Raw genomic sequence first — 12741 nt, forward strand, 5'->3', positions numbered from 1 at the left:
CCTAAGCTCACAAAGAACATGAAGACCACCTTTCACAGCCTTGATCCGTGATTGGAAGTGAAGGTTTGAAGTTTGTCCGTACAATTGTACGGAAATGGAAAGAAGTCCGAGAGAGGGAAGAGAGAGAGAGTCAACGGGTTAATTGGGTATGAGTGTGTGGTCCTAGTTTGGGCTACCAACCAAAACAAACAAAAGTTTAAGTTCTAATTCGGTCCAAAAACTTAGGAATTTATCATATTGGTCCACCTCTAAAAGCATGTCACACACAACACACCTCAACGTCCAAGGGCAAAATAGACATTTCACACTGATGATAAAATAATTCGGGACGGGCTGTGACACTTTTTAGTCAACCCTTATTATTATTTTTCCTAGTTAGCCCCGTTGAGCCTTTATGTGTGCCTTTCTTGTTTTGTTTAACCTAAATATTTTCTACGTAACCTTGTAAAAAATCTCGTAACCGTCGAAAGAGCTTGTAGAGTAATTCTTTAAGAAGAGAGAGAGTTCAAAGTGTTATGGGCTAAATATTTTGATAGAAAAGAAAAGAAATGATGAAAGGAAAGGAAAAAGAAATGTTTGATTTAAAAAGAAAGTGGTGTCGTAAAAAAAAATGTATGAAAAAAAGAAGAAAAGAGAAAGAAAAAAAAAACCTGTAAAGTTGTGCTTAAGTTCTAATTGCTTTCAAGTTATTTGAATTTCTCTCTAAGAGGAAAAATTTGGAGTTCTCTACAAATTTCTTAGATCTTTGTTGTTCCATTCCATTTTTTGTGTAGCCATTAATCCTCGGCTCCATTGTAACCCTGTAAAAGACCTTTTGATGCAAAAAGTTACATGATATTGATAACGAGTTAGGTGGACAAGTAAAACATATGACGGCATATTTTGTGAGATTGTTTGAGTGAAACACATTAACCCATAAATATGAATGAATGAGTGTATACCTTGTGAGAAGCTCACTTGTTTGCATATGATGATTTAAGAAGCTTGCAATTGCATTCACATGGCTATTACACACATTACACTCCAAGTTGGTTCATTCAAATTTGGTTAACTCTTGGATAATGTTTTGAACTATTGTTATTTATTTCTTGAAAGTTATCTCATGGTTGGGGTTATTTTATGACACACCCCGACCCGAAATGTCCACTAGGACTCCGAATCGAGCTGTGATGGCCGACACCTAGAAGGTAACGAAGCCATAAAGTGTGATGATGTGGAAAAATGTGAATAAATTTAAACTAAGAGTGCCTAAATACCAGAGTGCGCTGGTGAGCGGGAATGAACCCCCTTCACACGTGACGTTAGAGTATAAGTAAGCACAGTAGAGTGAATTAAGAATCATAAATCATACCATCAAAGGTAATCTCTAATACCAAGACTTGCCATGAATCCTCGACGATAAGAAAGCTCAGCTAATAAAACCTGGAGGGTGAAAACCAAACAAGGGTGAGTGACCCTGGAAATAAAATTTTAATAGAAACCATATAAAACATTATAAGCCCTTGCTACAACACCTGTATAGTTTCTAGAAATCATAAATATACCACAACACAGCATCTCATCAGCAATATCAATAATCATGTGATTAATAACCTATACTAACATGCAAGTCAGAGTCACCTATGGTGACATGTACGACTGCACCCATATCTCATCAATCGATGTTAACTCATAAGTCGGAGTCACCTATAGTGACCTGTATGACTTACCCATATCTCATCACATATGTTAGCTCATCACATATTTCATCACATATGCTAGCTCATCACATATCTCATCACATATGCTAGCTCATCACATATTTCATCACAAATGCTAGCTCATCACATATTTCATCACATATGTTAGCTTATAAGTCAAAGTCACCTCTAGTGACCTGTACGACTTATCCATAACTCAATAAGTATACCTACACATGAGTCGGAACCACCTAAAGTGGTATGTACGACAGGACTAGGTGTAAATAAATACGCTCAAGTGCTACGATCATGTGAAGACTGTGCGAATAATCGCAGGTCACCTATGAGTCGGAACCACCTATAGTGGTCTGTACAACAGGACTGTGTACCTACCTTGGATCCAAGGTGAGCGTAAGGTGTGGGAGGTGAACATCACGCGAAGGACTGTACCCTGGCCATGGGCAGGAGCACTAACACCGGGGTGCAGGTTTTTGAGCTCTAAATGCATCTCATCATATCTCGCATAACTAAAGCAATCTCATATGACATATACCACTCATAGGCAACCTATATGACAATGTCGGAGTTGCCTAAAACATAAATGTGATCATGCCATAACTCAATCATTTCAAGTAATACCCTAACTCACTTGAACTTACTTGTGTGTTCTGCGTTCACCTTCGCACTTCAAAGCATTCACAATAATTATGTGCAGGAAATATACATATGGATATGCCATAATGCAAATCTAAAACTCAACCATATCATAGTATTTTTCCAATATATACATACATACATACATATATATATATATATAATGTGGCGTAAAATGCACAATCTATAACGCTCTACTCCTGCATTATTTATTTTCGGAAATAACTATCTGGGATAAGTCCAGCTAAACACTAGTTTAATTAACTATCATTACTTACGTTTCCTTATTTCAATTTCTTGATTCCTTCCACAATGATTTATGACCAATATATCAATTATACTTTTTTTTTTCAATTTAGTTAGTAAAAATATTTAGAATAAATTTGATTTCTGTGGGACGATATCCGTGCTTATGTGCTATACTGTCATTTGATTCCTATACTTGCGAGCACTAAAATTCAAGACTTCATGAGGTTAATTTTGGTTATCTAATTTTGGCAACAGAATTCACAAAATTTTTTTTCCCAACATTTTGGATTTTGGTTTTTCTATGTTTCTGAAAAATTGCATATAATCTCATCTGGGTGTTGTTCAAACTGATAAAAAAAAAACTCAAGTTTGGTAAAAATTTTGGGGTTTGAATTTCTAGGTTTCTCTATAAAATGGTGACTGTGAATTTGGGAATGCTCCATTATGTTCTGGACCATGTACGGTGCATTCATGCACAGTACAAAGAATCCCTCCAAATTTTTTTCAAAGAGGGTGGGCAGGGAAGAGGAAAGGGATGAAGGTGTGCTATGGTGGGAGGAAAGGGATAAAGGTGTGCTATGGTGGGAGGGTTTTGTAAAAGCGAATTGAAATTTAAGGGATGTTAGTGTAATGTCTCAAAAGTGATGAGGTTTTATTAAAAACTCAATAAATCTCAGATATTGATAATGCAATTAACCCATGCATTTATAAAACAAAAAAATCCAAAAATCAAATAAACAAAAGAAGAAAAAATTCAACTACAACCACAAGCTGTTGACGAACCGTTGAGTCATGGACTGTCATAGTGGGGGCCCAGCCACGTGGCGTCCCTTTCACCCCCAACTGGTCAATACCCAAATTAAAATTTCAAAGAAAATCCGAAACAACGAGGACGAACAACCAAACCCCAACCCAGCAAATATATAGAAAAATAATAGAAAAATCGAGAGAGAAAGAGAAAGAGAAAGAGAAAGAGAGTGATCGATCAGTAAGATCAAATCGAATTATGGGTATGTATGACAAGGGGAGGTTTTGGGGGCGTAGAAAACCAGCAATGAATGGCGTCTACTCGCCGCCCGGAGATTACATCTACTTCAAGTCCCAGGTCCCTCTTCACAAGATCCCAGTACGTTTCTTTTCATCTCCACTTCTCCATTACCCTTTCGAATTTCTCCATTTTTTTGTGATTTTGTTCTGGGTTTGATTCTTTAGTTTGATTTTACTGCTGCATTTTTTGTTCTTTTGGGTTTAGTCTTACCTTTTTAGAAAACCCAATTGTAAGATAGTTCCTATGTTTGTGCATAGTTTTGTATTTTCAACTGTATTATGACATGGGTTTGTATCAAGTTTGTGAATTTTGATGTGGGGTTTTTTCTAATTTGCTCTGCATGTGGAGCTTCTTATGTATGTAACCTTTTTCAGCTGTAAAGCTACATGATTAATCAATTTTAGGTGTGTTGATAAGTAGGTTTCTTCTTATTTCTGATTTCTTATTGATAATTGGGTTTACTTTGAAATACTGTGTATGCAGATTGGCACGAAGCAGTGGCGATACTATGATTTTGGCCCGAAAGCAGTACCTCCTCTTATTTGTCTTCCTGGAACAGAAGGGATAGCTGATGTCTGCTACAAGCAGATCATGTCATTGTCCATGAAGGTAGTTGGCTGGCCTTCATGTAATCTTCATTGTATGTATCACATAAGTCTTTCCAAAGCATATTAGTATTTGATTTTCGTTTTCTTTTGCGTCATAGGCACTTTGACTATACTTTCCGGTTTTCATGGTCCACTGAGCTTTATTTTTTTCTGTTTAGTTGTTTTGTTGCAAACAATCAGCAACTTGCATTTAGAGTCAAAGATTTTGGCTGAAAAATTTATTCCATGCATATTTTCTTTACTTTTTGGTGTCTCTTGCAAAAGAACGAAGAATTAGATGGAGATCTCAACCATAGAATACAAGCTGGATGGATGAAGTGGAAGAGTGCATCCGGCGTGTTGTGTGACCGCCGTATGCCACTGAAGCTCAAGGGAAAATTTTATAGGACGGCAATAAGGCCAGCGATGCTGTATGGCACAGAATGTTGGGCGGTGAAGCATCAACACATACACAAAATGGGTGTAGCGGAGATGAGGATGCTTCGTTGGATGTGTGGGCACACGAGAAAGGATAAGATTAAGAATGAGGATATCCGGGGTAAAGTAGGAGTAGCCGAAATTGAAGGCAAGATGAGAGAAAATCGGTTACGGTGGTTTGGACATGTGCAACGAAGGCCTACTGACGCTCCGATTAGAAGATGCGACTATGGGACAGAGGTTCAGGGCCGAAGGGGTAGAGGAAGACCTAGGAAAACTTTGGAAGAGACTCTAAGAAAAGACTTAGAGTACTTGGATCTAACGAAGGACATGACACAGGACCGAGCACAATGGCGTTCTAAGATTCATATAGCCGATCCCACTCAGTGACTTGGATTTTCCAAGTCTCCAATCGAGAAGTTTTCCTCACTCGGGAAATTAAGGGAACACTACCCCAACCTACATGCTCCACTCAGAAAGCTTCAACATACAAGCTTCAACAAAAGAAAATTCAAAGAACTTAGCGAAGAAGGTTTTGGTGTATTTAACACAATACGTTGAAATGAAGGAAAACTTATTTATTGATATCCCCGATAAGCTACAAATGTGTACATATACATGAGTCAAAATAAACAAACAAGAGGGAGCCTTCACAAGGGTTGCTTAGGAGAAGTCTCAGCAGTCGGTAGAGCCCCAGAAAGAGAAGGCACCGGAGGGGGATCATTCGGAACCTCAGTACTGGACAGAACCCTAGAAGGAGGAGGCATCAGAGGTTGATTATTTGGAGCTTCATTACGCGGTACAGCCCCAGAAGACGAAGGCAATAAATGCCTTTGGAACAAACCCACAAATCTCTGATGATCAAGTAAAACCTGACCATCAGTTTCCTTCATCTGGTCAAGCTTCCTCTTCATGTTTGTAGCATAGTCATGTGCGAGCCGGTGCAACTGTTTATTCTCATGCTTGAGCCCTCTAATCTCCTGTTTGAGACTCATCACCTCAGCCGCCAATGATTCAACTTGGCGGGTTCGAGCAAATAGGCGTTGGGCCATATTAGACACAGAACTTGCACACTGAACACTGAGAGCCAGCGAATCCTTAACAGCTAACTCATCAGACCGTTTGGAAAGTAGTCTGTTATCTTTGGGAGTGAGAAGGTTCCTGGCCACCACCGCAGCAGTCATATCATTCTTCATCACGGAATCCCCAACGGTAAGAGGACCAGTAGGGGAGACGAAGGATGGGCGCCATATGTTGTCTGGAGAAGGCGGGGCTGCCTCTTCAACAAGGTTCAAGTCAAAACGACGGTCGGAGGGGCCAGACATTTTCAAAGGTGTTGAAGAGAGAAGAGGTTGGACAAATCAAGATCTTAGAAGTGCAAGAATGGAGCTTCTACTGGTGGAGATTTCAAGTGTGCTTTGGAACTTAATGCCAGCCCCTATAAAAATCTGCACTCGACGGATCTTCAGAAATCGAAGAGGCGCCTGCTCAGAAATCGAAGAGGCGTTTGCTTTCTCAAAAGCTGGGCTGCTTAGAGACCACGAGGGTTGATCTCAGAAATCGAAGAGGCGTTTGCTTTCTCAAAAGTTAGGCTGCTCAAAGACCACGAAGGCCGATCTCAGAAATCGAAGAGGCTCGTTTTCTCAAAAGCTGGGCTCCTCAGAGACCACGAGGGCCGATCTCAGAAATCGAAGAGGCACCTACTTTTCCAGCCTTGTCAGCACCTGTCACACGCACACTCAGCTTTGCGGAAATTATGGGCATTCTGTCGAAGACTTCTGAGGAAATAGAAAACACATGAATCTTACTGTTCAATCACCCACTTCCCACACGCAACACTAGCTCATGGGTACCACAGATAACTTTGCCAAAGTTCTCTGCCAAAATTGAGCACGTAAAGCTTGCAGCTCCCACTACATCGCTCTGACCAAGAAAGGTAAAAGAATAGCAAAGAAACAGCACTAACAAAGTTTAGACCCATAAATTTTGAAGGTCTAGCTACCATATTATTACCCACAAGGGTAAAGGAACAGTACCACTGCTGGATAATTGGAAAGTCCCTGTGTGTCAACCTCTGTGCTTCGTGGCAAGGTAGACTAGTAAACATGCCCAACCTTTACTCACACTCGAGAAAACACTACCAATAAGATTGCTTGCTCCAAAATCGAAGAGGCACCGTCCTCCGAATCTCGAGAGCCAGACTCCTAACATGACTACTTTCTCAAAAATCGAAGAGAGGGTAAAGGAACAGTACCATTGCTGGATAATTGGAAAATCCCTGTGTGTCAACCTCTGTGCTTCGTGGCAAGGTAGACTAGCAAACATGCCCAACCTTTACTCACATTCGAGAAAACACTCCCAACAAGATTGCTTGCTCCAAAATCGAAGAGGCACCGCCCTCCGAATCTCGAGAGCCAGACTCCCAACATGATTACTTTCTCAAAAATCGAAGTGACACTGCTCCCCGAATCTCGAGAGCCAGACCCCCATCATGATTGCTTTCTTAAAAATCGAAGATGCATCGTTCTCCGAATCAATCGAAGAGACGCTCGCTTTCTCAAAAGCTGGGCTGCTCAGAGACCACGAGGGCCGATCTCAGAAATCGAAGAGGCACCTACTTTTCTAGCCTTGTCAGCACCTGTCACACGCACACTCAGCTTTGCGGAAATTATGGGCATTCTGTCGAAGACTTCTCGAGAGCACAGACCACTTTTTCAAAGTGCTCTGACAGAGTTAAAACATGTGAAGCTGGCAGCTCCCACTACCGTGCTATGACCAAGCAGGGTAAAGGAATAGCATTACTACTTGTTGTTAGGGAGACTCCTATATATGTCGACCTCCATCCCCAACGGACAGGCAGACCTGCAAAAATGTTCAACCCTTCCTCATATTTGAGAGGGCACTCCCAACGAAGCCTTTCGAAATATTCAGCTTTCTTTCCCCCCGATAATACCTTTGCAAACAAGCTATACTAGAGCAAGAATATCTCATATCATCAGGGTTAAAAGCAAGAGTATCCCATATCATGCTTTTTCCCTGTCTTTTCCTTTGGCCTTGTTGTTACCTGCAAGACAAGGAGAAAGAGAGCAATCAGTCAGCACTTGGAATCAAGCTTCCAGCCAGGAACTGACTGCCTGGAACCCCTTACCTGATTACTTACCTGGCATTGCTCTCGAGTACTCATCTTCAACATCTTATGTTTCCAGGGAAGATACCGCATCTGCTTGAGGAACAGATAGGGCAAGTGCGAAGGATACAAGGAAGCATGTGGAGACAAGCGTAACAGCACACGTGCCGATACATCCATTACTCTGTCAAAAGCAAAAGTATCCCATATCAGCAGGGTCGAACGTACTCTAGATTTGATGGACTTGTTTTGACCCTCAAATTCTTCAGTCGGCTCTGGAGGAAACCAGAAAACCCTCCAGCTCAGTTCAAGAATAAGCCTGTGGAAAGTTACTTCTTCAAAAGCAAAAGTATCCCATATCATCTCTTCTCATCTTTCTTCTCTTTATCCTTCATGCTGCTGCAAGATGGGGAGAAGGTGAACAATCAGCCGGAGCTCTGATTGCTTACCTTGTCTGTCCTCTTTCAGCAGATCCCCTAGCTCGGCGACTTGGGAGACTCCTACTACATGGTTTGTATCGCGAATTGATACATTACCTTGTGCATCTCCACCAGTTAAAGATACCACCCCTGGATGGAGGAAGAGTACTTCCAGAGAAGATGCCACATCTACCTATGAGACAGATAAGGCAAGTCAAGACGATACCACACTCCGATACTTAGAAGTTTCGTGATTACGAGATCATTCTCTCACAATATTTCCTAATGTCATTTGTACTAAATCATTCACTTGTACTCACTAAAGGAGAGCTTGAACCTATGTACTTGTGTAAACCCTTCACAATTAATGAGAACTCTTCTATTCCGTGGACGTAGCCAATCTGGGTGAACCACGTACATCTTGTGTTTGCTTTCCTATCTCTATTCATTTATATACTTATCCACACTAATGACCGGAGCAATCTAGCGAAGATCACAAAAAGCGACCGTTTTTGCTGCCTAGGATCTATCTTGCAAGAGAACGGAGAATTAGATGGAGATCTCAACCATAGAATACGACCTGGACGGATGAAGTGTAAGAGTGCATCCGGCGTGTTATGTGACCGTCGTAGGCCACTGAAGCTCAAGGGAAAATTTTATAGGACGACAATAAGGCCAACGATGTTGTATGGCACAGAATGTTGGACGGTGAAGCATCAACACGTACACAAAATGGGTGTAGCGGAGATGAGGATGCTTCGTGGGATGTGTGGGCACACGAGAAAGGATAAGATTGGGCATGAGGATATCCGAGGTAAAGTAGGAGTAGCCGAAATTGAAGGAAAGATGAGAGAAAATCGGTTCCGGTGATTTGGACATGGGCAAAGAAGGCCGACTGACGCTCCGGTTCGAAGATGTGACTACGGGACAGAGGTTCAGGGCCGAAGGGGTAGAGGAAGACCTAGGAAAACTTTAGAAGAGACTCTAAGAAAAGACTTAGAGTACTTGGATCGAACGGAGGACATGACACAAAACCGAGCGCAATGGCGTTCTAGGATTCATATAGCCGACCCCACTTAGTGGGAAAAGGCTTTGTTGTTGTTGTTGTTGTTCTATTGCTTGCACTGAAGGAATTTCTCATTTTCACAATGCACAAGTAGCTTTTCGGTTCTAAATTGTTAATTTCTTTAAGAAGCTCCCAACTGCTGCATACAGCTTTCAGTGATTAATGACCTTTTATCCCTACTTAATTATACGTATGATATTTAGGTGCATCTTCATGTTATACTGTTAGCAAGATGCTTCACGAATCAGCACTTTTCTAGTGATTGTGCAAGATGGAAATATTACATTTCTGATTGCCTTTCTGCCACGCCCTGCTTCACAGATACACGTGTAGAACTCTTGGTACTTTGAAATTAAAGAAAGATCCTAAATTCCCTGATTTCTAGCGTGTGGGTAGTTGAGTAGTGATTTCAGTTATACTGACAGATTTGAACTTGGTATCTAGGTCATATGATAGTCAGATAGTAAATTCACTGCAATAATTTGCACCAATTCTGCATCTAGAAAATTGCTTTTAATTGGATCAGATTGGAAGGATTTCAGACATATTACATGGAATACAGTTAAACTATCCCTATGTCTAAAAACAAAGAGTTAACTATCCCTTAAATAAAATCATTCTTAGCACCATGATATTCTGTTTTTGGTTTTAGATTAGATAATTAAACAATTGCTGATTTTCTTGATATGAAATGCCTATCCAAATGGTGAAAAGTGATCGGAGCAGAGAAAGAGGAAACCCACTGTCCATGAAATATTACATCATGTACTTGAGAAATGTACTTCATAACAGTGCATATCTTGATATATAACTTAAACGAATTGTGAAATTTTCTATTTGATGTCAAAACATCTTCTCATACTTGTGGGGGCTCTAGTTAAAAAAAAAAAAATGTTTTTTTAGGTAATCTGATCAATTTCTTTCTAACAGATACATATCTATGGTACAGCCCTTGGGGGCTTCTTGGCTCAACTTTTTGCTCAGCATCGTCCAACAAGAGTTCGGTCATTGATACTATCAAACACATTTTTAGACACGCGTAACTTCTCTGCAGCAATGCCATGGGCTCCCGTGTATGTTTGTCATATTTGTACTTTACACATTGATAAAGCTACAGGCATGCTGTTAAGTTGTGCCAAATCAAAAATTAGGTATTAGATGGCAAATATTTAATGAGTGGTTTTGATAGAGGTTGATAGTTAAGCTATTTATTTCAACATCTGTGTTCCGGTGTTTTATAAATGTTCAGACGTTGCATTGACCTAGCAAAGGGTTGTAACGGTCTTTGGTACTGCTTGATGTTTCTTGGTTTTTTAAGTTCTGTTCTTCCTTTCAAATAACCTAAATTATGTATTACCAGGATAAGTATCTAGCCTTTTAACTTCTCCCTGCTTCCATGGAATATTGAGCATTTGACCTAACTCTGATTGAAGGGATCAAGTTGATTTAAATTATCTACTTACCATCTCAAGTGGCTAATCTCATCTGGGTTCTAAAGTGACATCATTATTAATGAAATGTCACTTGTGAAGAAAACACTTCATACGATCCTTATAAGGGATTACGTTCTTTGGAACTATTTATCCACCCTTCCTCATGGTTATTTTTGTTTGATTTTTAAATAAAACAAGAAACGAAAGGTTCTACCGTCCATCAATTTTTAATCAAAATGTTTTAAATTATTGATTGGATATGATATACTGTTCCTTGGGAATTTAAATTCTCTTTATATTGTTACAAGGTGCATGCGGCATTTGTATAGTTTTTTGGTTCATAGAGTAATTTGCTTCCAATTTTGTTTTCTTTTGACAGATTGAGTCACCTGATTATGCTATTGTCTTATGCAGCATTAGTTGGACCCCTTCTTTTTTGTTGAAAAGATATGTCTTGACCGGAATACTCGATGGCCCCCATGAGCCATTTATTGCAGATTCAGTCGACTTTGTTGTTTCTCAGGTAGAGTCTGTGAACGCCTTTACAATCTACCCGTTATGGCTGTCCTTGTTACTTGTACAAGTTGAATGGTTGTGCAAGCTGTTGTAGTTTCTGACTTGGAACTGTGATAAATCAGGTTGAGATGCTCTCAAGAGAGGACCTTGCCCCCAGGTTAACTTTAACAGCTGATGCTGCTTTAGTTGGACTGCTGTTGCTTACAGATTCATTCATTACTATAATGGATGTATGTATTCCGGATCTGGTTTGGTTTGTGTTGGTACATACAAATACATTTTCAAATAATCCCTCTAGAAACAAGTGTTTGGTTACATAATAAATTTGTCACACTGCATTCATTGCGATAAATGTCTTTCTAGATTCGGAGTTACTTCACTTCTTCATCCTAAATTGTTTTGAAGAGACCAGCTGTGTTGTGGATATGATTCTTTCAACCACTGTTTAAATGTGAATGTCTACAGCTTTATGCTTTAGCATGTTTGTTCATACATCTGAACCTTCTTGCAATACCATAGATAGGGATGCTTAAACATTTAAGCTGACCAGTCAAAAATTTCTTCCTGAAACATTTACATGAAGACAAATGACTACAGCGAGATTCCTCAACAACTCAAAGATGAAGTTAGCGAAAGGTATCTTAACGCAAGGCGAGCACAGTTGAAGACTGGGGGAGATTTTCCATTCCTGTCACGACCAGATGAAGTTAACTTTCATCTTCAGGTAAATGGTCCTCTCTAATTTGCTTCTACAAGTCTTTATGACCTTATAATCCAAATGGTGTTTGCAATATGGTCAGCTTCATCTAAGACGGGTTGGTGTGGAACCTCGACCTGACTTAGTTCCAGGTATTTCAATGGGAGGTGGTGGTGGTAGTTCTAGCGAAGAGAGTGAGAAAAAAGACCCAGAAGATCCACCCGATGATGATAAGGGAAGCCTGGATAATCCATTTGCAGAAACTCAGCTACCACCTGCTCCAGAGAGTTCAGAATCTCATAGCTCAGAAGACCAGCTCATCAGCAATGCAAAATTCTGCCACTTCGGTAATGGAGACACGACCTTGAAGAATCAACACACTATAACCACTGAATTTGTTATCCGACTTGGTCGTGGGATGTTTGCTGTTCATTTGCTTTCATTTTATATGGCATCGTTGTACATTAGTTTGAACTGTAATCTGAAGCTCAGACCTGTTGTGTAAAGTGGAACATCTTGACATTGTTGTTGTTTGCTTGGATTCTGATTCTAAGTTCACATGTGCTTATCTCCAAGACCTTTAATAGGAGCATATTTATGCAACTTAGTTAACTTGTTTTCTTGCATTTTCAAAGTTTGTTTGTGTTTCTAGAAGGCCTTATCTGTTCCAACATTGGTGTTGCATGTTTTTAGGCCTTGTTCCTATAGAAATCAGCCACATAACATTGTTTCTAGAATTCCCTACAAAAGTGGCGCCCCAAACCCTTCTAGAAACCCTAAAATCTGCACAAATCCTAGTTCTTTTCCCCCTTGGATTGAGACCCAAAC

General features: G+C 40.1%; 1 protein-coding gene across 2 annotated transcripts; it reads left to right on the plus strand.

Moving 5' to 3' along the window:
- Positions 1-3451: 3451 nt before the first annotated feature.
- On the plus strand, positions 3452-12539 carry LOC103418315 (uncharacterized). Of its 2 annotated transcripts, XM_070823458.1 has the most exons (7): positions 3452-3708; positions 4114-4304; positions 10171-10340; positions 11115-11223; positions 11339-11446; positions 11800-11940; positions 12017-12539. In XM_070823458.1, the coding sequence occupies exons 3-7, from the start codon at positions 10324-10326 to the stop codon at positions 12416-12418; spliced, it is 777 nt and encodes a 258-aa protein (XP_070679559.1). In that variant the 5' UTR covers positions 3452-3708; positions 4114-4304; positions 10171-10323; the 3' UTR covers positions 12419-12539. The 2 variants fall into 2 exon arrangements, with proteins under 2 accessions (XP_070679559.1, XP_070679560.1); XM_070823459.1 differs by lacking the exon at positions 10171-10340 and having other exon boundaries at positions 3453-3708; positions 11080-11223.
- The last annotated feature ends 202 nt before the right edge of the window (positions 12540-12741 follow it).

This window comes from Malus domestica, chromosome 06, assembly GCF_042453785.1.
Source record: "Malus domestica chromosome 06, GDT2T_hap1".
NCBI classification, from domain to species: Eukaryota; Viridiplantae; Streptophyta; class Magnoliopsida; order Rosales; family Rosaceae; genus Malus; species Malus domestica.